Genomic DNA, 25,931 nt, shown 5'->3' on the forward strand with positions numbered 1-25,931 from the left:
TTCACAAATGTGCAGCGATTAAATTCCTTGTGCAGGGGGGAAACTCATCAGGAGACACCTGTGGACAACTTTGATGTGTGAGTATGTTCCCATAGCATCAGAAGGTGGGCAAAATATTTCAAGGAGATTAATACAGATAGATAATAGCCACACTGTGGTTGACTGAGAACAGATGCAAGTGAACTTGAAAGCCATCAATGCTGCTCACTGTGTTCAGATTCTTACCAAACTTTGTTCACTTTGGCAAGCATGCATTGAAACATGTCATTGTACAGCATGACAATGCACAACTACACGCTGCACACAGAGCAATGCAGGAAATTTTGGTGTTCCAATATCCCATATACGCACGGTCCAGACTTTTGGACCCTTCAAATTACCAGTTGTTCAGGCCCTTGAAACATCACATGAGAGACGAGCAAATACTGCAAGAACAGTGATGCAGTCAAAGAAGCAGTGTGCATTTCAGGAAGCCTGAAATGAACTTCTACTGTAGTGGTAAAAATTTATGGATTTTGCTGGTGATTTTGTTGAAGAGGGACTAAGCATCCATGTACTTCTGAGACTGTTACTATCTTTGTTTAAATCTGAATATTTCTGCAGTTTTAAGACTTGTGTTAAATTGGAGAAATATGGGTTATAGAAAAATTGGATACAAGCAAGTTTTCACTATTGCATTTCATGTAAAATTTTGTATATTTGCCTTCTTGAGGGGGAAAAAAAACTGATTATATAAATGTTTTTTTTTTTTTTTTTTAACTTAATATCAAATTTCTTAAATAATTTATAATTGGCCAAGAAACATTCAGCTGAGCTGAAAATTTTAAGGGGGAATTTTGCTTGATAATTCTTCTGTTCATATTACTGTTGGACCAATTTAACATGTTCACTGCTGCTTATATTTGCAAGGATTCTTTCTTGTATGCCTTGGGACACTTCTGTGGGATGCTGCAACAAGTAGACTTTGCATTTTTAATAAATGGAAAGGATTTCACCTGTGAAGAATCATCACTTTGACTAACACCGGCATCTGTTGTTTTTAGCGTTCTAACCTCAGTAGATGCATTTGAATGATATTCAGAATCTGCATCACTTAAATCATTATCAGATGACACAAAGAGCTGATTCAATGTAATGGGCCGTCTGTGTTCCTTTTCAGTCTGATACCCCAGGCTGTGGGTCCATTATAACAACCCTTTAGGGTAAAATTTTATCATTAAACACAATATGGATGATGTTTTGTTTTTCACAAGCTACAGAATTAAAATTAAGCAGGTGTAATCTTCAAAAATTTCTACATTTTCTTTTCTTGTGGAAAATACTAACGGTGGTTTTCGACTTTTTTTTTTTATTTTTTTAAATAATGGCACCCTTAAGTAATTTATTTTATTTTGTGGTATCCCTACCCAATTTTATGCCTGTTAGATCCATCTCTCTCTCATATATATGCGTGTGTGTGTATATATATATGTATATATATATATCTAATATTAAAAAATGTTATATGATAGTTATTATAATGGTATAAATATAAACAAAAATACAATTCATAATACAAATTATATATATTTATGTAATAATTTTATTCTTTATATAGAGGTACTAAAATTTAGTACCTCTATACAAAAGGATAAAAAAACAAGTCCTGGGGCACATGTTTGTGTCATGTCTAGTTCCACTCAACAAGGGAGTGCAGAAGGTTAATCATAGCATAAAATTGTATGTAATGAAGCTGTTATCTTTGATAATGTATGTTTTTGTATTTATTTTAAATTTATTTTGGAATTGTAAATAGAACGATCAGTTGACATATGTAAACATTGTCATTGTGGTTTATGTAGCACAGTAACAACGAGATACCTTTTTTACAATGAAACAAATATAAATTTAAAAAAAAAAAAAAAATTTAACTTAAACCCAAACCCAAATTACGTTGCACCCTGGTTGAAAACCACTGTACTATGTACTAAACTAAATAAAATAATTTCAACATAAGCAAAGAACGTAAAACTGTGTGAACAAAGTACATTCAGTCCTCGTATAGCATGATAGATGTGTTCCTAGAAACTCTCGTGCAATATAAACAACAGGCCCTATGGGAAAAATAGGGTTAAGTGCCGACCACCCAAGATTGAACACTCATTTGTAACCAAAACATTACCAAACACAAATAATCATAATAAAATACTTAGGTATTTTATTATGACTTACGTATTTTATAATACGTAAGTCGTAATAAAATATTGCTAATGCTTTTGCTTCTGTCGTAAGCAAACTTGTTTTTTGTTTGATTTTTCTATCCAAACAGATGATAGCTGTTCCATCTCTTCCAGTTCTTTGTCTTAATCTAATGGATTTTAATTTCACTGAGTTGTTCCTGCTGTGAAAGTTTTTTTTTTATTTTCTCTGCATTCTTTGTAATTCTTGGCATTGCCTCATTTAGGCCTGCAGCACGTGCAATATCACATGGTCTTTCATTTCACTCAGTGTTTCACAATTTCATATATTTTTTTCTCTATTGACAGAGGCAGACTGGCCATAAGCCTTATCAGGCTTATGGCCAGTCTGCCTCTGAAAGGGAAACCCCAGTGGGCCGGGGTCTGGTGTGATTTTGGCCATAAATGCTAGTGTGAGGACACTACAAATTTTCCCAGGTAAGAATTTTTGACCCAGTCCGCCTCTGTTTATCGATATTGCTTTTCTTTTTCTCTCTGAATCTGTAGTGCCTTCACCAGGACGCTTCCTTTTCACACCTTTTAAGTATTTTACTCATTTTTAGGGAATAAAGCACAATTACAAAATGAGGAGGCACGCTTGATTCACATAAACAAAGCTGTGCGCGTGTTGCAGCTGAATAAACACCGTAAAGGCAGAGACAGCTCTGTTAACACCTCACTAGCTCTTGATTAGACCGGGGTTCGAGCCCGTCACCACCAAATACGGAGGATGCGGAAAGGTCATTCAGGGAATGACCACCGCATATCCCGGAGCAATATGGCCTTAGTTGCTAATGCTCCTAAAAACCAAATAACAACAACAACCTCACTAGCTCACATTTTACTAAAGCACATTTCTGGGGGTTACTACCATAAAACAAAAACAATTTCCACTTGCGTTCCTGCTAGTGGAATCTGTTATAAAGTGGTAGTAAACTCGATCTAATTGCAATTGCGATAATACCGATAGCTGGAATTTTACGTTATTGTGGTTGAAATGTTTCCCCTTCATTGATATAAAGAACATAAATACATTTTCGGAACCTTCTCTTCATTCCTATCGTGTTGCGTTTGGTTTGGGTGATTCTGCGTCAGACTGCCATTTCTTGTAAACACAAAGGCGAATCGTGCATAAGCAAATTCGGTTCATGTTATATACGATATCGTTTCCCTGTTTATAAATCGTGTATGATTGAATTCGTGTAGTGTTATACGAGGACTGACTGTATACAACTTTTATAGCACCCTCTAGACCAGAGTTTCCCAAGCTGTGTTCTGCGAAACACTAGTGTTCCATGAGATGTGTTCAGTGAATTTAATAATTTAAAAAAATTAAAATAAAGTTTTTTGCATATTTGTAGTGTTCACCACTTTTGTATCAATTTTTAACATCCCTCTCTCCAAATTTTTTTTTTTTTTTTTTTTCAGTTATTAATATACTGGCATAGACTCTCAAAAATAGTGTTCCGCGGTCTATTTGACTGTTGAACACTTTTTTGGTGGGCTTTTGTGTAGAGGTAATGACATTTACGAAAAAGTAGCAATGTAGTGATCTAATATGCGATTTAGACTGTAGTACACTAGTTGAAAGAGAGAAAGAAATGAAGCGATATCATAACTAAACTCTACTTGTATAAATTTTTTTGATAATTATCAGTATTTCGAAATATTATTATTAAAATAAATGACCATGGATTTGTGGTTGAAAAAAGTAACTTTAAAACGAGAAGCAAGTACGTCTAGTATTGAAAATGTGGTTGATGAAAACGAACACAATATTGTCACACTTCAAAGTTGAGGATGAACAATCGCAGCCTTTTGTTCCCCAAAAATCCAAAATGGAAGAACAGGAAACAACTAATAAAAGACCAAAACAAAAGTATGATGACAGTTATTTGAATTTTGGCTTTACATGTTGGAAATAAAGATGCACAGTGCATCATATGTAATAAAATATTAGCAAACAGTTCTTTGGCTCCCGCTAAACTTGTTTCGTAAGTGTTCTATAAATATATTGTCAGAAAGTGTTCTGTGATTAAAAAAGGTTTGGGAAACTCTGCTCTAGACAGTACAATTAATTCTAAGCAAAATCTTAGCTATAATACAAATATTCCAGGCACCTTTGTAGCCAGGTGGGCAGGAGCAGCAGTGTGTAGCACACACTTCTTGATTAGACTGGGGTTTGAACCCACGACCACCAAATACGGAGGATGAGGAAAGGTCAGGAAATGACCACCGCATATCCCTGGAGCAATATGGCCTTAGTTGCTAATGCTCCTAAAAACAAAATAAAAACAACAAATATTCCATGGTTCAGTTGGTGTGCCACTATCGAACAATTGTTCATTTCATGTGCCATTTATTAACCACAACTGAATGGATGCATTTTTGTGTTCCGAAAGCAAACCTGTTAAAAGATTTAAGTTCTTTGATATGCTGTAAGTAATGATTAGGAAAGAATAGTAATAATCAGTTTAAATGAAGGGGTAGAAAATTATCTGTTTATATTCTCCTACTTTATTTGTGTTGCATTTTTATCAGGGCAGAGTGAATTTCTGAAAATTTTTTTTTTGAAATATTTTCATACAATGTATACAGGCAGTTCTGCTTTAAGAGTTCCCTGATTTACGAGGTGTGGTTTTTTTTTTTTTTTCTCTCCCCAAATATCAACAGAATCGAAATATCAACATTAATTGCAATAAATAAATGCTAAACATTTCACAAATATGGCATTTAAAACCACATGCATAGCCATACAATACATTACTACTGTGCGTGCATTTATTTGTTCAGGCAGAGAGAAATGGAGGTCCAATTCTTAAAGAATTTTGGAAAGAATTGCATATTTTAGATACGATCAAAATAATAAAACGAGCCTGGGACAAAATTACAGAGAAGAACATGAAGGGTGTTTGGAATAAACTGTCATTTATTGATAACTTTGAAGGATTTCAAGAACCAGCAGAGATCGTACAAAATGAAACAAGTGTCATTAATATTGCTAACCAAATGCAGCTTTAAGTTTCTGCAAATGATGTCATTGATCTGCTTCAAACACAGTGGAGAGCTTCATAAATGAAGACCTTGAAGAAATGGCAAAATGTGAAGGAGCTGAGGATGAAGATTTAATAGCTGAAACTCCTGTTTGTTCCTTCATCTCTTGAGTGAAGGAAAGAACAGGAGGCTTGATAAATTTCACAATAATACTATTGTGAAATTTATACTTGCAAACAAACAATTCCTGAAGCATTTCTGAAGAAGACTCCTTGTGCTTCTATCCGAGCCAACAATAAGTGAAAATGAGTTCGTAAGTAAATGTGATCTCATTCTTCATCATTATCAGTCGATGAAGAAGAATAAACATTCTTTAACATTTGTATGACATAATTTCTTTATTATAATTTGCTTGATTTTAAGTGCAATGTTTTCATTTCTTTGGATAAATAAATCATTGTTTAAGTATCAACTATTGTTTTGTTGACCTGTTTTTAACATTTTCTATGGCAGAGGTTCCCGAACTTTCTCGGTTCACGGCGCCCTTAGTGTCCCAGTAATTTTTTCACAGCACCCCTATACCAAAAGAAATACCTAACAGTGGTTTTCAACCTATTAATATATATCTGTACAATAATTTTATTCTTTATATAGAGGTACTAAATAAAGATCAATTATAGATCACCACAAAATTAAAAAGATACGGTACAATGGATACCGTACACCTTTTTATAATGAAATAAATATACAAATTTAAAATATAATAAATTTAAGTAACTTAAATCCAAATTACACGGCATCCCAAGAATGTTGTTGCGCACCTTAGTGTGCTGCAGCACTCCGGTTGAAAACCACTGGTCTATGGAAATAAATTCTTGCTTTACGAGCGTGCGCTAGGAACGAATTAACTCGTAAAGTTGGAACTACCTATAATTCTTTATCTATCTTAATGTGTAATAAATTAATAAAAAAATGCTGCCTCTTCAATTAGGAAGGCCTGTAGAAAATAAGTTGCAGAACATGGATCTATATGTTAATAGCAGATAGCGTAGTGAGTTTTAATGGAAAATTTGATAAAAATAAGACAACAGCTAGTTATCCATTTGCACATGTAAACAATGCTTGAATATGATATAGTATAAACACTAAGTATTCAGTTTTATTTTTGTTTTTCTTTTTGTCTTTAACAAAAATACCATAAATATTTTTCAGCATTCCCAGCGATGCAGTCAGCACCATTTGCACGTCCTGCACCACGACCAGCAGCAGTGGCAGCAGCTCAGAGTGCGGGTATGCGTACAGGCATGAATGCACGACCTATCACTGGACAGCAGCCTACTGCTCCTGCAGGAGGCCGTGTAGCTGCTATGGGGCCAACTGGAGTTGCTGCAGCTCGTCCCACTGCAATGCCAGCTGCAAATGTTCCACAAGCTCGGCCTGCAGCTTATAAGTACACTGCAAATATGCGTAATCCGCCGCAACCAGTACCAGTTCAGCAAACTGCTGTCCAACAGGTAATAACAAAAACTGATTGAGACTTGGCTCTTTATGCAATCTTATTATACATGTCTTAATTATAAAAATGTTTTTGTTAGGATATAATACATTGCAATTTGTAAAGGCTTATAAAATTATAAAATAAAATTGCATTCTCTCTTTTATGAAAGTTTCCAACACACCCAAAATAGGCTGTGTTGGAAATATTGAATTTCCTCTTCTCCTCCATTTAAAAAATCTAATCTATATACACTGGTGTTCAACGAAAGTACATCACTTAGGAATTTCACATTTCTAACTATTTTTTGCAATGGTATGTTACGCTAACGACTAGCATCACAAATAGAAATATAAACAAAAGATATTTATTAATAGTCAAAGCAAAGCTAAGTATTTGATAGGTGCTCAAAATATTCCAAAATGAGCATTTGCAACCTTTATACAACAGTTTTGGTAAAAACAAAACAATTATGGCTGAAATGTTATCAGAAGCCCTCAATTTGCTTCAGTTTATCATTTTAAATGGAAAACAAAATGAAAAGTTCACCAGGTGCAAACTAATATTTAGTTGAACTACCTTTGTCCCTGATGACAGCAGCATACCTTGAAGGCATTGACAAGATAAATTTCTGAAAATAATCAACTGATAGTTCATGGTTCCAAACACCAGTTATGGCTTCCTGAAGTTCACGAAGGGTCTTTGGTTTCTTTCTGGCAACTGCAGATTCCACACGATGCCAGCAGTTCTCTATAGGATTCAGGTTCGAGCTGTTTCCTGGCCAGCTAACAGTTGTAATGGACCATTCTTCCAACCATTTTTTCACCTGTAACAAATGTAAACACATTACTGTTGAACCTCTAATGCAGAAATGAAGCTAAAGTAACTACCGAAGTGCCTACTTACACATTTCTTCACCTGATGACCTGAAAGATGCATTTACTTGGCAGGTTGAAATGGTCTTTAATGGATGGCAGCAATTTGCCTTCCACTATAGCCAGACATCCATTGGCATTTACGGAACCTTTTATAAACTGCAGGTGACATACTCCACGATACGAAATGCACCCCCATATCATTTTTCTGGTAGGAATTTCACTGTAGACGCCATACAGTCTGGATGGTATTCCTCGCCATGTCTTCGGCAAATTGTTTCCCATCAGAGCCATGCTGGTTGAATTTTTTCTCATCTGAGAAAATAACAACTTCCACTGCTCGAAGGTCCATTTGACATGCTCCTTACACTAAATTAATCTGGCCTTTTTCATTTTTTGTGTGAGGAGGGCTTCTTCTTAGGATGGTGGGCTAAAAGTCCATTTTTGAAGAGGCATCTTCTAACTGTTACTGCACTTGCTACCACTCCTGTATGTTCTTCCCATTCTCTTTTCAGCTCAGGCGAAGAAGTTTTACGGTTTTTAAGGCATAAGTGCTTCAAAACATGGTTCTCTTTTGGCATATACTCGTTTGCATCTGCTTCCTTTTTTCCTATCAGCAGAACCAGTATTCTTGAGTTTGGAAAGAAACCTACTCACTGTCAACTGATTACAAGATGCTCTATAAGCAATATGATGGGAAGTACATTCTTCCTTACGTAAAGCAACAATAGCACTCTTTCTTCATGGCGTCAACTGCACTTAACTTGCCATCCTGACACAGTCAAGGAATGACTGCAACTCTTGCAGAGTGCTTATATAGCTGAAAGTAACAGCTGATGCAGTATTATGTAATCACCTACACGTGTCAATCTTATCTGATGCAATCTTATCTTACGCTGTTCAGATGAAAATTACAATTTTAAGGAGTGATGCACTTTCTTTGAACACCAGTGTATATCCAATCATCTATTTGAAGCACCTACTTGATATGTTAGGTCTCCAAGTTTAGATAATAGTGCTTAACATAGTGTAACCCAACTTGAGCTTTGGCCTACTCTGGCTTGACAAATATAATGTAATTCCCCTAGTGAATTTGTATCTTATGATACAAATGGCATGGGAAAGGGCCATTCCAAATATTTCTAAAATAGTTGTATATTAAACCCCAGGTGAGTATGGGCTTGGCACACCCAGGGTCCTGAGCTGGATATCATCTCTCTCTCTCTCTCTCTCTCTCTCTCTCGGTACATTGTCATGCTAGCAGATTGACATTTTTATGGTTTGGGATTTCAGGTGAATGATTTAAGACCATGACCCTTTATCCCCACAATGCACAAAAATGTCTTGAATTTTTTTTGTCTATACCATGTTCTTCTATGTGGATAGTGCAAAAGGTGCCATGATTTGTTGCCAGTTTTTAGATCCTTATTTGGTATAAGCAGGGATTGTTTGTTGAGGATGACTAGCTTTTGACCCATTCTTCTGCTGGAAATTAGCTCTGGAAACTGTTGTATTTCCTTTGCGGTCCTGCTATTAGCAAGTCAAACTGCCGGTGAAACAAGTGGTGGTATTATGAAAAATGAAAGGCAAGTGGCCTTTCATTTTGCTAATGATTATTACAGTTATGGAAGTTTTAGTATTGCTTAAAGTTTCAAAAAAAAAAAGTTATTTTAATTGGCAAAAGCCTATGAGACCAAACCCTCTCTTAACTGTTTTGATATGATTGGGAGGTTAAAAAATTGAAAAGAATTAAAACTTTAATTTCCTGTGTGGAAAGTGCACTTTCATCCTTAGTTTGTGATTAAATCATCCGAAAACATATAAGCAGTTCAAATTATTGAAAAGAACTGGGAACTAAGACCAGGGGTTTTCGTGATAAACTCCTGGTCTTTAGTTCAGTCAGTTTGTACATGAAAATAGGAGAGAGATTGCATTAAATATGGCGCCTCCGTAGCCAGGTGGGAAGGAGCAGCAGTGCGTAGCACACGCTTTTTGATTAAACCAGGGTTCGAGCCCGTCACCACCAAATACAGAGGATGCGGAAAGGTCAGGGAATGACCACCGCATATTCCCGGAGCAATATGGCCTTAGTTGCTAATGCTCCTAAAAACCAAATAACAAGCATTAAATACATTAGTATCAGTTCCTATGATGCACTGTTGTCGCAAGATTTCGAAACTGTTTCAGTTGCCGTATTGAAGAAAAATTCATTGGTAATTTGGCATTAAGAATGAAAATGAGGTTTTGTCAAAATCATAATTGATATACTATGGTTGCCACTTGTTTGTGTCACTTTGCCTGTGTGAAAGCAACTCATCATCCATGTTGTGTGGTGCCAGTGCATGCCAGCCCTTCTTGTATAACTGAATGCCCTTTCCAATTTATGAAATCATTGGTACCTATGACTGCTACACTTCACCCTACTGTGCAGCCTTGTCTGCTTAATACTAAATAATACCTGAGTTGGCCATTTGGTCTTTTACTTAGTGATGCCGGTATTTTTATTTAGCTTCCTGACTGGATTCTATAATCAACAACTCACTGTATCTGCAGTTTAGATGCAAACTGGCAGTATTATATCTGGCAGATACTTCAATTATCACCTGAAGATAAAGGACAACAGAATTTTTCCGAGCAGAACATAAAATATCTGAATAATTTTAAACTAATTCTCTGAAGTTGAACTACAGAGAATTTCTGCCCTGATGGTAGAAAGAAAATTCAACATCCTAGTGCTTTTACTAAATGTACAAACATGACCAAGCAGGCAGTTCCAATTTTTTTGTCTGAGACCGGAGTGAAATTTTCCAGAAGTCCAATATTAATGCACATGTGCACACAGCACCAGGAACACTAAGTAAACAAAGGATTAACAAACGGCAAACTATTTGCTGATAACATTGTGAGAAAGACTACTAATTGTACCGTTTTACAGCTAACAGTCTACACCATATGTATTTTACATATGGTGTAGACTGTACGTCTACGACACATTGAGTGGAATCCCAAACCCCGAGCAGTGGGAAAATAAAACCCTGCTGAGGCTGACTTTGACCTTATGATATATAATCCCCCCCCCCCCCCAAAAGCAAGTAGGTATATATCACTTCACTTTTTTTTTTTAACCTTTCGCAGTCAGGCTAAAATCAGCCTCATTAGGGTTTTATTTTCCCACTGTGTGTCAAAAAAAAAAAAAAAAAAACTGTCTACACCAGTGGCAGGCAAACTTTTTTCGCTCGCGACCCCCTTTATTAAATATGAAATTGACACGACCTTCCCCCACGTAAATACAGAGGTGGGATGACCAGATTTTTAGAGAAAAAATAGCATTTTATAAATTATATAGTAGAAAATTTTATTCGAGTACTGAGAAAAGAATAAAACATTTCTTCTTTTTAATTTACACAATTAAAATACAGGTCGACCATCACTAATCCGGCAGCATTGGGACCTGTGGGTTGCTGGATCACTGGTGGTTATTTTAGCACATACATTTTACCCAACAGCTAACCACCTTCTATCTTTAACCTGTTGACTGCCAAGCTAGTTTAAGAAAAATTATTTAGGAAATAATCTGATTAGTAATTCTAAAATAAATATTGTAATGTCAGTGTTTTTTAGCTTAAAAAAAAAAAAATATATATATATATATAAATATAAAAAGTCTTGTTTTATGTTGGTTACTTTATTTCTTGAGAAGCTGTGTTGGCCACATTCGTGTGACGCTATTACGGCATACATATAAAGGTCATTTGTGATTAGTTTATTGCACAAGCTGCAATAAAACTAATTACGGTAAAATAAACTCTCAAACATAGCAATAAGTTTGTCAGTATTGTTAGAGATTTGTGAAAACAAGTTTGTTAGCACGCTATATTATCCATCATATTGCATTGTGTTTTCTGCAAGTTTGTACAAGTGTGTTGTAAAAAAAAAAAAAAAGAATGGCTAAAAGAAAATTACTAAGATAAGAGGAACTGAGAAATTGCTGGAATTTACAATTAAGCAGAGTTATGCTTCTCACAGACACACCGCTGTAGAGTTTATTCAGAAGTTCAACTTTATCTGTTATGGACAATGTACAGTGTTTGCACTTTACACCAAGAGAGCCACTTCCTTTATGCGTTGGAACCATGGCTGGGGTTAAATGTGAGCAGGTTATAATAATGCAGAAAAACAAGTGGGAAATGGCTTGCCAATGTTTGAGTTCACACCAACAGCTGATGCAACCAACACCACTCAAAAGTAGCAGCAGGTTGGTGCGCCAACCCGGGATTTTTGAAATTACGTTTGCCGAAATTGTCTGAATTAACGGTGGAACCAGATTAGTGATGGTCGACCTGTAATTGTTTAATAGGTTAATTGAATAGAGTAAAAACAACAAATCAAATTCTTATTCTTCAATTAAAATTACAAAACAATGAGAAGGATGAGCCTGAATAACTGTGATAATATTTGGTCCATATTTGGCTGAGTATTTGAAATTGCTAAACTCATGTCATCTTCTGGATCAAGTCTGGAATGCTGTTTTGCTTTTATAGCTGTTAATATTGAGAAACCAACCTCGCATAAATATGTAGACCTAAAAGGTGGCAATGTTTGTATTGCCATTTTTGTTAATTCTGGATACTAGTCTCGAAGAGCCAAAATTTTTCACAAGTTGTAATGTTAAAACGAGCACGTAATGCTTTGTCACATGACAGTTTAACAAGATCTTCCTTTTGCTCAATGGTAATTTCGGGGTATGAAGAAATATCAAAAGCAACGGGATTGTGAATCCAGTACAACTTTTTCTGGAGAAACATGAAATCGTTTGGAAAAATTCTTAATTAGCATTGTCAGGTGGGTGGCAATGATATCTCTAAATTGTAAAATGTTAATATTATTGTTATTAACAAAATCAGAAAAACATGAACATTTCAGTGTTATTACGTTCAAATTCAATTTTCCAAATATTAAGCTTCTATTTTATCATTGAATATTAATATATTTGTTCCCTTTCCTTGAAGACTTAATCATTAAGTTTTTCAAATATATCAACATGGTAACTGTTTTACAAACCATTTTTGATTTGTGAACAATTGAGCAAGGTTCTGATTTGTATCTAATAAAAACAATAAAATTTCATGTTTGAGATCAAAAAGATTTATTTAAACTAAGATGCATTTAGGGCTAAAGCCTCGATAGGGTGGTGGTACCTATCTGAGAATAAGTAACATAGGGAGAAGACTAATGTTACTTATTCTCAGATAGGTACCACCACCCTATCGAGGCTTTATATTGAGGCTTTAGCCCTAAATGCATCTTTGTCTAAATACATCGTACACCATCAGGTATCTCTCATATTGTGGAGTTATGCTTCATAACTGTTTTGCCATCATTGCATCACTTGGGTACCTACCCACCCACCGAAGAAGGGCCAAATAGCCCTGAAACGGTGCCCATCTGGGTGGTGGTACCTATCTGAGAATAAGTAGCATTAGTCTTCTCCTTAGGTGAAGTGTTACTTATTCGACGTAGTGCAAATATCATGGCAACTTGTTTTAAAGGTATTCACAATATGAGATATAACTTAAAACGATGCCGCTTTATAAATATTCTGTTTATTCAGAAATTATGCTATTGCACTTATATATACATAGCTTCAACTTTTAATAAAGTCAATCACACTTACTGCATCTTTCAAAACTTCGTGCAAATCAGTTTACATCTTCTTTGCTACTAATGCTTCCCTATGTATAATGTAATGATTAAAAACTATTTGGAGCAACTTCGTTTACTTTGCCTTTTAAACCATTATTTTCTCCTGTTAATGCAGCCGCATCATCAGTACAAATCGCAACACAGTTCTTCCACGTCAGATTGTCTGAAAGAAAATATTTATAAAATCAAAAATATTCTTGCCTGCTGTTCTTCCTTCCAAAGCTTTGCAAAATGGAAAATCCTCAAATATCTCCCCCGTAGCAGTATCTGACATATACAATTAGTTGAGCGAGATTTGAAATATCTGTGGATTCATCTAACTGCATTGCAAAAATAGGACTTTCTCTAAATTGATTTAATAAATTGAATTTTATGTTGTCCGTGATAACTGCAGCACACTGTGATACTGTCTCTGGACAGAGGAATGGTTTTTAAATCGTTGCTGTACTTTTCTCCATGCGTAATTGAAATCATTTTTATTGCAGCAGGGAGAACAAGGAATTCAGCAATGGTATGCGATTTCAAAATTTTTTCCTATTACATACGAAACTTCTAGCGATGCACTTAAAGCTTCATAAGGAACTGCCGTATGTTTCTTCATGAAAGATTTCTGACCTTGTATGGTGTTGGCATGGCTTTTGAAAAAGAATTCAGTTTTTTTTATTAGCTCTGGATGTTTCATATGCAAGTGTCTTTTTAATTTAACAGGTTTCACGCTTTTGTTAGCCAGTTTTTTGTAGCATATTACCCACACAGGACATTTCTCATCAACAACACTGTAGGTGAAGCCATACTTCATAAATTCCTCTTGATATTTTCTATTCTTTTCCATTCCTTTTGATTTGGAATATGCCTCTCTACCAGAAACTGGTGGTTGCGCTACACGTGAAATAATGTTAGTGTCCAAATTTTCGCATGATATAATATTTCTTACCTTATTAGCTTCTGAAGTACCTGTAGCAATATTATTGTCGTCAGACAATAATATTGCTACAATAATATTGTCACGCCTTGGTTGTGATTACCCAGTTGTCCCTGGTAAAATATGTATTTTTTTTTCTTAAAACAACGATAATAATAATGAAACGTGCAATAGAAAAAGTAGCAGAAGAATGAAAAACACATCCAAGTTGATATGAAAGCACAAAATTACAAAACAGAATAAAGCGTGCACGCAACACACTTGCTATATATATTTACTGCTACTGCATATTTGCACCTCTGGCCTTTAGGCAAATTGAGAATTTGTGCTGTAGGATATCAAGCACCAATTAAGAGCTAAAGGGATTAATTGAATAGTACTTCTCGGTACTGCTCAGCTGCTGAGTTATACTCAAAGTATTAATATATACTGAGAAGTTGCATTAATCAGCCGCTTTGTGTCCATGATCAGTGAGCAAATTAAGGCGAGTTGCAGAAGCAGTAGGGGGTCATTCATATCTCAGACTTAGTGCCAGTAGTAAGATTTCTATACGTACAGTATTGAAGTAATTTTAGTTTTTAGCTTCTGTGTGCACAAAAAAATTTATTTAAAAATTTCTGCGACCCCTTTAATTTATCCGGTGATCTCTCTAGGGGTCATGTTTGTACACCACAGTTTGTACACCACTGAAACCAGTGGTGTACATATGGTCTACACCATATGTGAACAGTACAATGAGTAGTCTTTCTCACAATCTTATCAGCAAATACTTTGCCATTTGTTATATTTGTTAATCCTTTGTTTACTTAGTGTTCTTGGTGCTATGAGCACATGTGCATTTAATATTGGACTTCTGGAAAAGTTCACTCTGGTGTCAGGCAAAAAAAAATTGCAACTGCTTGCTTAGTCACATGTTTGTATGCTTAGTTACAGTACTAGGATGTTGAATTTTCTTTCTACCCTCAGGGCAGAAGTTCTCTGCAGTTGAACTTCAAGGAATTAGTTTAAAATCTACTCAGATATTTTGGGACATAGTCTGCTTGGAAAAATCTTATCTTCAGGTGATAATTGAAGTATCTGCCAGAGTGCTAGTTTGCATCTAAGCTGCACAGTGAGCTGTTGATTATAGAATCCAGGCAAGAAGCTATCAGTTGGTTGTCACCAACATGTGTTGTTAAAATTTTATATCCATTAAAAATTATAATGTAGATTTAAATTACAGCTAATGAGGGCTGACCTTACTTTCATTTACCAGTAATCATTTATATTACAATAAAGTTCTTTTATTGTCTTTTAAACAGTTTTTGAAATCACAGTTTGCAGTGTCTAATAAATTTTTCTCTTCTGAGAACTTTGCTGAAGCTACAATAATGCATTCACTATTGTAAACAAGAATGGATAAATAAATTATAAAGTAGGTTATGCTATCTTGTCCATTTAGAATTATGAAATGGACTGTTATACTAGTGGCTCATCGTTTCAGCAAGTGGCAGATTAAACTTTACCACTTCTTTTAGAGTAGTAAAGTACCAAAGCAATTTGTGCATTTATATTGTGAAAGTTCTAGAACAATTATGTTGAGTCAGATATTCGGTAATAGGCCATTACCAATAGTTGTATTTCTTTTTGACAGTTGCCCTTCACCTGTACAAAGATAGTTGTATTTTACATTATTTATTGATAACCAGTTCAAAATAAGCTAAAAGATATATTTTTTTGGTTAAATGCCTAAGAGTATGAAGGAGTTTGTTTATGCATGGTTAATGCCCGCATATCATTTCCACTACCAAAGTAGTTTTAATGCATCGTTTTAATTATCTCATTGTGAATACTTTCATGAGTTTTCCTAGTATTGTACTACCTCAAATAAGTAACGCTTTACCTTGGCACATAATGGCCTTTAGCTGCCGTTGTGCCGTGAAACATACAACAACAACGCTTCACCTATGGAGAAGACTAATGTTACTTATTCTCAGCAGATACCACCATCCACATAGCACCGTTTCAAAGCTTATTGGCTTCTTATCAATGGGTGGGCAGGTACCCTGTTTTAATAGTGACAACCCAGTTGTGAAGTATAACTCCACAATATGAGAGATGCCTAATGGTGCATGTGGTTTAATGTAAAACATTTCTTGGCTAAATGCCTAATAGTATGAAGGAGTTTGTTTATGCCTGGGTAATGCGCACACATTTCTACGACAAAGGTAGTTTTAATGCATAGTTTTAATTAAATCTTGTTACTTATCTCAGGTAGTGCAATACCAGGGAAACTTGCTGTGAAGGTATCCATAATATGAGATATAATTAAAATGCATTAAAACTACCTTGGTAGTAGAAATGATGTGTAAGGATTACCCATGCATAAACAAACTCTGTGCAAAAAAGTTATGTATATATTTGTGAAAAGTTATATCCTGTTCCATGTTATCTGTTGATTCTAATTTTTGCAGTGTGCTTTGGAAACATGAAAAGAATTTTTGTGTGTGACAGATGTTAAAGAATTTTAATTTTTTAAAAGGTATCTTCCAGTGTCACCCTGGGAATATGCTAGTGTTATTGACATTTTCCCTCCTTTAACGCTGGTAGAGTATGAATTTGTTTTTCCATCCCCTTGATTTATATGCACATATTCCATTCATTGGTATGAAGTATGTTCCTTTGGTGCTAAATCAAGGGGAACATGAATTTGTAATAAATTAATTTTATTGTACTTTCTGCATTTTCATAAATATTTTTAATACATTATAAATTTTAATGTGCATTGTATTATTAGGTTCCACAACAAGCTGTTCACATCCATGGTCAGGAACCACTGACTGCCTCTATGCTAGCTGAAGCCAACCCTCAAGAGCAGAAGCAGATGCTGGGTGAACGTTTGTTCCCTCTCATTCATCGATGGTATCCAGACCTTGCAGGAAAAATCACTGGAATGTTGCTTGAAATTGACAATTCAGAACTGTTACACATGCTTGAAAATCAAGAAGCCCTGAAAGCTAAAGTAAGAATTTATTTCCTTTATATTTGAAATATACTTCATTAAAATCATCAAAATAGATTAGTTTATTATATTATTAGCAGTCTGTTTGTTATTCTCATGGCAAATAAGAAATTCTCTATCCATTTTTAGCTCTTTGCTAGGGATTCCTGATATTCAGCTGTCTTACCACATCAGTTTTTTTACCTATGCTTATAATACTGACATAAATCACTATCTCATGATAGTCTAACTGTTGCATGCTTTTTTCTTTTGCTCAGTTAAACCCTAATCTCTTATCTATCTACTTGGGCATCTTCACTGAACCAAGAGAATTTTTAGCTTTCAGAATAAATACTTATAATGAATTGAATACTCTTAAATACTTATAATGAATTCATATCCAACAACATCCCAAGAAATAGCTGTCTGTTATAGTCTCCTGTCTTTAAATTGAAGCCCTTTTCTCTGGACACTACATGTTATATTGACATTGTGGTCTCTACTGTTAGTTCCTACATTGCTAAATTTTGGGTGTAGGTTAGTTCCTTCGTTCTCATCAAGGATCTGAAAGGATTTTGTAATGTTTGACTTTTTGCAACCTTGCTGTGTTGCTTACAGCTGCTTAGACACTTTTTTTTAATGGAAAAATGTGTTTAAGCAACTGTAAAGGGTTGTTGTCTTTCCTGCTACCGAAGTCAAACTCATTGGTCTATAGTTGCCATTACATCTTTTGCCCTTTCATGGATTGGGGAAAAGTTGGTGCTTCTCTATTCCGGGAGAGAGGGTAGGGTAGTCCTGGAGTCCCAACAGGATAATTAAAGATGTGATACAATGCAGGACAACTGTATTGTATGATTTTACAAAAGTCAATTTTCTGGAATTCAGATCCTGAAGTTGATAAAATTTGAATTAAGTGATACAAATAGATGTTGGTGTTTCAAAAAAATAAAAAGTAACAATTAGGGTGTTTTTATTATTCTGGTTTCATTTTTGACAAATTTGGGAGTTAAGAGGTTAATAATTAAAAGCATTTATGAACAAAGTTTTAATTTTTAAAATATTTCATAAACTCACTTGTGAAAGAATCAATATGAATAGTACTAGTGATTGTGGATTATTAAATAATAAGCCCTGGAACATGTTTTACTGATCTGCATTATATCACTTCATGCATCCAAGTTAATATTTGCGCACTTTTCACTGAAAATTCAAAGTAGTCCCCAAACCTCGAGCATTTTCTTAAGACCTTTTATGTTGACTTGGCAGTGGGTGGGTTGTTTGCTAAAAATATATATATTTTTTAAACTAGATACAATAACAACCAGTCATGCTAAAACCTCCTGGGGAGAAAGAAATTTGACAAATTCACTGTTTTAAAATTTTCAAAATCACTAGCAGGCAGGTAACTTTCGAGGCATGAATGGCAAGGCTATATGTTTGTGTTTTTTTGGAGACAGTTGCTGTCCCCAGAGAATATCATCTCAAAAGACATCCAAGGGGAGAGCATCGTGTGAAGTGTCCATATGTGCATTTTAATCAGATTTTAGTTATTGAGCTAACACCAAAGCTAAATATGCTGCAATCATTCATTATTTAGTGTTGCAACTTCTCAAGAAATGACTGTTGTGCAAGTTGTGATAGCTCTCTTGATTGCTGTGTATGGCAAATCACTTTCAGAAAGAGGATTTGTTAAGATTTGCATCATAAATCACAAAAAGTCAACAGTTCCAAACTGAGAATATTGCATCCAAACATCAGAAGGTGTATTGAAGCCGTTTTGGTAAACATATGCTTAAAAACCTAAAACTGTTCTATTAGATTGCATGTAAAATGAAGAAATCACAGGCGTGCACAGCTGCTATTTTTTTTTTTTTTAATTCTTGACAAGAAAACTTTTTAAACAAAGAGCTTGCAGATCTTTGTAGTTACATAGCACACCTCAGGGAAAGATTTGTTTGAAAAAATTTCCGAATGCTTGGAAAGAAATGGTAACCCTTGTGGCAAAATTGGCCTAACTCAACTTGTGGTACTTCAGCAGTGCATGATTCGCTTGTCACTGGCTGTATAGCTGTTTTTCAAAGTAAATTGACTACTCTGCCTTTCAGTAGAAAACCAGCCACACTTTACTCATAATGGGTAAACCATTTTATCCCTGTAGAGCTCAAATGACAAGAACAATGGATATATTAAGCATGTGGAAGTACATATCACTGGTAACTGTCACTTCACTGTTTGGATCACTGTTTGTGATCCAAACAGTTCCGCTGTATGACACCAGATTGTTACTCCCAGTAAATTGATTACTCTGCTTGTATGTTTTAATTTGCAGGGATTATCTCATTAACATCTCCCAACAGGGTAATTAATGATGTGATACAATGAAAATAACAAATTCAGACAAGTTGCCTGAAAATCTTGCACCCTTACTTCACTTCACTTCGAACCATAATCTTATTATGGTTTCAGGCCTCTGAAGCTAAAGTTAGCTGATCTCAAGCAGAGGTAGTAGAGTTATTCTTAACTTTTCAACCCCATATGACATGTAAATCAGCTCATAAACTCCCACGCACAATGCAATGTGGATTCAGATGCTAATATATCATATTAGCATCTGATTCAAGTATCTTTGGAAAATACAAAATGTTATTTCAAGCATTCATTTAGAGAAATATTGAGCATTTTTCTACCCAGACACAGGGTGTGTCTTGTGTGAAGACAATGTAGATAAGCATTTATGTAGCCAAGTGGTCAGGAGTGGGAGTGCAATAGCACATGCTCTTTGAGTATACCAGGGTTCAATCCCTCAACTATTAAATACAGTCTCTGCCAACCTATATTGGGCCAGCATGAGAGATTGTGGTCCATTTACTTGAACACAACTCGTTGGGGAGGCCTCTGTCCTGTAGTGGATTGGCAGTGGCTGCAGATTTATTTACTTAGATATCTAAATTCTTTAGATATCAGTTACTTGCCCCTACACACTTTTTTTTTTTTTTTTGATTCACTAACGCAATTTTGAACCACATGTATGCACATTTACTAAAAGGCTACTGGATATCATGGAGACATTCCCCCTCTAGCAGGTGACTCTGAAATATCAAGTGGGGGGTCACAATAAAAACTTAAAATATTGTTGCTGATATCTGACAGTATAGTATAGCTACTGTTTTGGTATGTGCAAATGTTTGCATTCAAAACAAGTTGAATGGTATTAAAAGCACAGTGCTATCATATATGGCACTTACACACTACAGATACTTGTAAGATCCACATTTGTCTTGCCTCTGAATGCAGTTGTTCTTGATAACAGAACCGAAAGCAGAACCAAATTGTTACCATTAATGCAATTTTGTTTAGTGAATTGGATGTGCCTTTGTGTAGGAAACCTTTTCCACTCTTGGTGTCAGTGAACTTAACTTGTGCAATATATATTGGAGGTATTTGCATTACTAATTTTTAAAATCGTTCATTATCATATAATTTTATTAATGCAAAAAATCCTCTTTCAGGTTGAAGAAGCTGTAGCAGTTCTTCACGCTCATCATTCAAAAGAAGCTATGGGTGCTACTGCAGGCCTAAAGAAAGACTAGAAGAAAATGAAATACCATCATCAGCAGCACTTCGTTGCAATTTCTGTGACCTTTATACAACTCAGTGAAAAAGTAACACCATATACATGTAAGGTTCTTATATAAATATTAAAAAAAAAAGAAAAACCCACGTGAATCCCAAAAAAAGCAGTTAAAAAAAAATCCAAAAAAAAATAGCAAAAAATTTCAAAACTTATATATGGTGGGAGTTAACTTTCATTTTACATACAATTTTGAAAAACAAATTAACCAATATCAAAAAGATACAAATGTAATTTAACAGGACTGTTGACGTATACATTAACGTGACATCTTCCATTGTTTAAAACAGTTCTGGGGAATACTTTTCTTTTTTATTTTTCATGACACATTAGGTTTAGAGCTGTGCCTCATGTATGTGTGCATGCATGCACACGAATGCATATCTGTATACGTATGTGCATGCATGCATAATACACAGGAATATCTATATCTTTATTGTCAAATATATGCAAAATAAAATGTACTTTCAGCATAAAATTCTTGTATAGCTTGTATCTATATAGTTAAAAAGTTTTCACATTTGTATCCTATCCTTACACTGGCTCAAATTTCCAAGCATTTGTTAATTTCAGTTATTAGGCATCAATCACTTCTGTTTTTATATATATATTTTTTTAATTTTATTTGTTTTGGCTTGATTTGTAACTCTGGGATATGTATTTCTTCAATAGTTTTGAATATATACAATAATAGAAAGAAAAGCATATCCTGTGATTTATATAAAATTTCTTTTTATTGATATTAAATTAGCTTTTAGAAGATTAGAAATTTATGTAATCAGAATTTGTTAACACAACTAAAGCAGTAATAACTTAATTTTAGTGCTGTTAAAATTTTAACTTTAAATCATAGTCATTTTAAATATCAACAATTATCCTCTTATCTAAAATCATCTTATTAAAGTATAAAGTTTCCAAATAAAACAGTTAAGAAACTAGAGCTTTTAATTTTTCCTAATAATGCATGGTTTTATTACTTTACTAATCAAGAAATAAGATTTCTTGATTAGTTAACATTTAAGTTTTGTTTTTTGTTTTTTTTTTTCCCTTTGGAAAAAAAAAAATAAAAAAAATATTCATGAAGACATGGGATTTCATATCCATACTGTATGATCCATTATGTATATGAAATCCTAATTTTCATTTGAGAGTAATAAAGTTAACAGTAGGAGCTTCATGTAATTCCTGCTGTGATGTTGAATTTTCACATATTTGACAAAGACATGTGACTTCAGATTTTTGCATGCATTACTGACTTCATAACAGCCAGGGTTGGAAAGTTTTAAACTATATAAAAATTAATTTTAAAGTAATTCTCTTTGTTCTGCCTTTAATATTGATAGCTCAAGACTAATTAGTTTGGCTAAGAGATAAATATTAAAAGAAATGCTCTAAAAAGTGTGTATACGTACAACATATGTATAGCAAATATGAATGTATGCACGTTATTTCTAGTTATAATATATTGATGCAAAAAAAACTTATTTTATATTTTACATGTGATAGAAAAAATTGCCATGTAAATATTGATAAGAAATCAGTGGCTATATGAAACGTTCTATGCACATTGGCATATGTAAAGTTCTATGCTTTCAAAATTAAATTCCATAAACTTGGGAGGGGCTCTTTGAAAACACTTGAAAAACAGTCACATGTATGGGAAAGTAATTATTATTTATATGAATTAATCAGTATTATAAATTCAAAAAAAAATATCACTGGAAATGTTGCTTTTGGTAATAAATAATTTTTAGTATAATGGAGTTATTGAAAATGAATTACTGCATTTAAATGACATTAAAAGAAAAAAAGTGTATTAAGTTCTCTTTCTTGCGATTGAGTTTACATGTACCTTGTAATGATATTCACATCACAATTTCTGTTCCTATATTTCTTATGGGGGGGTGAGAGAAAGGCTAGTTATAATGAGCTGGCAGCAGTATGCAGGATTTTGCATGAAATGAAACAGTTTTACATAATAATAAATTGTTATACAGTGTACAGGAATGTTCATTAAAACATTTTATATAGTGGTTTAAGTACAATACATTATACAGACTGTTTCATACAGATCAAAGACAACTAAATAAAGAAATTTGAATAATATGTTTGAAACCAGTTTACAGTGTAATTACCTATACTCTTAAGAATGAATGTATACCAGTGACAACATTTTACAAAGAGAGAAAGAATTAGCCTTTATGCTGAGTTTTATGTTATGAAGCATAATCCTGCCATGACTTGTCAAAATGTGATTCATTTAAGTCTCACATGTGTTACAGGTTACTTATAACAACCCTGCCCATTCAAATTATTATTATTAGCCATATGGTGCGAAGAAGCCTGAGGCTTATGCTGCACCAGCCAAAAAAAAAAAAAAATTTCCAAGTTGCCGAGAGAGAGAGAGAGAGAGAGAGAGAGAGAGAGAGAGAGAGAGAGAGAGAGAGAGAGAGAGAGAGAGAATGATGATATCCAGCTCAAATCTGTGCATTAGAAAAAAATAACAAAACTATTTAGCATGAATTGTCATGAAACAAAAGCTGTAATTAGGGTGCTATTTGCTACTCAGTACCAAGATAAAATTATAAAAATAAGAAAGCAACACTCTCCCCTGGTTAGAATGTATAACTCTTCCCTCCCAGAAGAGGTGTTGCCTATGACTCAGTCTTTATACAATTATATTCATTATGGAAGTGGCACTCACTTTATATGTGAAAGTGTCTCCTTGGATTGGGAATCATGTTTGCACTGCTGTGGGTTGGTGTTGCTTTGTATTTTCCTTTTATTTAGAGTATTGAGATATTCATAGCAGAATTGTACATGAGTGCCAAGTATCAACATAACTAGCTTTTCCATGATTATTAGTGTTCTTTATTTGAAACACACACACACACAAGGGCATTTAAAAAAAAAAAATTTATTACACCTGCTGCCATCTCTTGGTATAATTGTGCAACAAAAGTGGTGCCTGCGGGGAATGGAATTCATATCGTGCATCCCCTGGTAGGCGAGTTTCGTTGACATAGGAGCAAGCATTCATAATGGTACATCAGCTAGAATGTTACTTCAAGTTTGAGGCACACACAACTAAGATTTTTGTGGGCGAAACGTCTGAATCATTTCTGAGATTCATCGTGAAATAATGGCAGTATATGGGGGGAATGTAATGTCGCGTCCAGCCATAGTGAAGTGGTGTCAGCAGTTTGAAAGTGGTAGCACAGAATTGACGGATGCTGATTGTGATTGAAAAGCAAGGCCATTAACGTAGACCACTGCAGATGTGATGTAGGTTGATGAAATGATTTGCAATAATCTAAGACTGATAGTTGCAGAATAGGCAAAGGAGTTGGATATTTCGATATTGTGACTATCACATTGTCAGCAAGCTGAAAGAACATCTAAGGAGACAATGATTTGCAAACAATGAGCAGGTGCAAACATCAGTTTGATGATGGCTGAATGACCAAGGAGTGGATTTCTATGATCAGGGAATCAAACGTTTAGTCACATTTCGAGAAGTGGTTACACCAACTCGGTGACTGGAAAAAGTAGTGCAAGGTATGTGCTTTCTATTACATAATGTTACATACCTCAAATGTCTCTTGGGCTGCAATGGTCAAGTGTAATTTATTTTTTGAATTACCCTTGTGTGTGTGTCCCAGAGATGTGAATGTTTCTCTCAATTCACAAAGGGCAACATGGGGTAATAATAGACCTTGTTTTTTGAAAATATATATACACTGGTGTTGAAAGAAAGTGCATTACCTAGGAATTTCACATTTCTAACCTTTTTTGCAATGGGATGTTACATTGACTAGCATCACAAATAGGAATATAAACAAAAGATATTTATTAATAGTTAAGGCAAAGCTAAGTAATATTTAAAGGTGCTCTCAAAATATTCCAAAATGAGCATTTTGCAACCTTTATATAACAGATTTGCTAAACACGGCAATTATGGCTGAAATGTTATCAGAAGCCCTCAATTTGCTTCAGTTCATTTTAAATGGAAAACAATGAAAAGTTCACCAGGTGCAAACTAATATTTAGTTGAACTGCTATCCCTGATGACACAGCACACTGTTGAGGCATTGACAAGATCAATTTCTGAAGATAATCAACTGATAGTTTGTGGTTCCAAACACAAATTATGAAGTTCACAAAAGGTCTTTGGTTTCTTTCTGGCAACTGCAGATTCCACATGATGCCAACAGTCCAGGCTGTTTCCTGGCCAGCTAAGAGCAATATTATGTCATTACCTATGCGTGTCAATCTTATCTGATGCAATCTGTAAGAAATATTGCATATACTTATATTATTCGGATGACAATTACAATTTTAAGGTGTTACACACTTTCTTTGAACACCAGTGTATATAGCATCTTTACTAGAGCTTTGCTCACTTGCAAGTAATTAAAGTTCAGGTAAAGATGTTAACATTTATGAATGAAAATTTTGTTCAATAATTATTTCACCCCATTATTAAATATAGAACTGCATAGTTATTTTTGCTTTTGTGCCACAGTAGTGTTCACTGTTGAACTTACTCAGGTTGCTGACAGACTGAATAGGTATTTTGCATCTACATTCAGACAATTCTTTAAGGATTGGAATTCCCGAAGTGTCCTAGAGAGCTGAAAGATATTGTGATAATTGAGAGGAAAGTGAAAGAAACTGAAGCTACATGTAAAAAAAAAAACAAAGGTTGATGGGATCTCTTCAGTTATATTAAGAGGCAGCAAAAGAGGTAAGGATGCATTTGGTAAGAGCATCCTTGTATTCAGGGGAGGGGGCCCTATGGGCTGGAGATGTGAATGTTTCTCTCAATCAATTCACAAAGGCAACATGAGTAATAAACCATATTTTCTGAAAAATAATCAGTCACTAATTAAAGTAATGTAGGATCTTCCAAACAGGAATGCATTTATACTGCAGTTAAAAATAGTAGCAGCAAAAAGAATTTTGATAATGTACTGGGGATTTCAGAAAAGCATTTGGTGCTGTTGCATGTAAAAGACCAATCTATGGATAGAAGCCAGTGGCTTCTATCCATATATTAGACTGATCTAGCATAGTTGGTAGAATCACCATCTTCCTCACAGGTGGAAAAGATCA

General features: G+C 34.6%; 1 protein-coding gene across 1 annotated transcript in view; it reads left to right on the forward strand.

The window, feature by feature from the left end:
- The window catches only part of pAbp (poly(A) binding protein), a 108,607-nt gene extending 87,188 nt beyond the window's left edge, over positions 1 to 21,419 (forward strand). Inside the window, exons 9-11 of the mRNA XM_090385671.1 lie at positions 6,423 to 6,724; positions 16,982 to 17,206; positions 20,695 to 21,419. Of these exons, the coding sequence (XP_090241797.1) occupies positions 6,423 to 6,724; positions 16,982 to 17,206; positions 20,695 to 20,775 (608 nt within the window). The 3' untranslated portion in view covers positions 20,776 to 21,419. The remainder of the gene's footprint in view (positions 1 to 6,422; positions 6,725 to 16,981; positions 17,207 to 20,694) is intronic.
- The last annotated feature ends 4,512 nt before the right edge of the window (positions 21,420 to 25,931 follow it).

This window comes from Mastigoproctus giganteus, chromosome 12 (assembly GCF_048544385.1).
Source record: "Mastigoproctus giganteus isolate SK-2022 chromosome 12, ASM4854438v1, whole genome shotgun sequence".
In the NCBI taxonomy this organism is placed as follows: Eukaryota; Metazoa; Arthropoda; class Arachnida; order Uropygi; family Thelyphonidae; genus Mastigoproctus; species Mastigoproctus giganteus.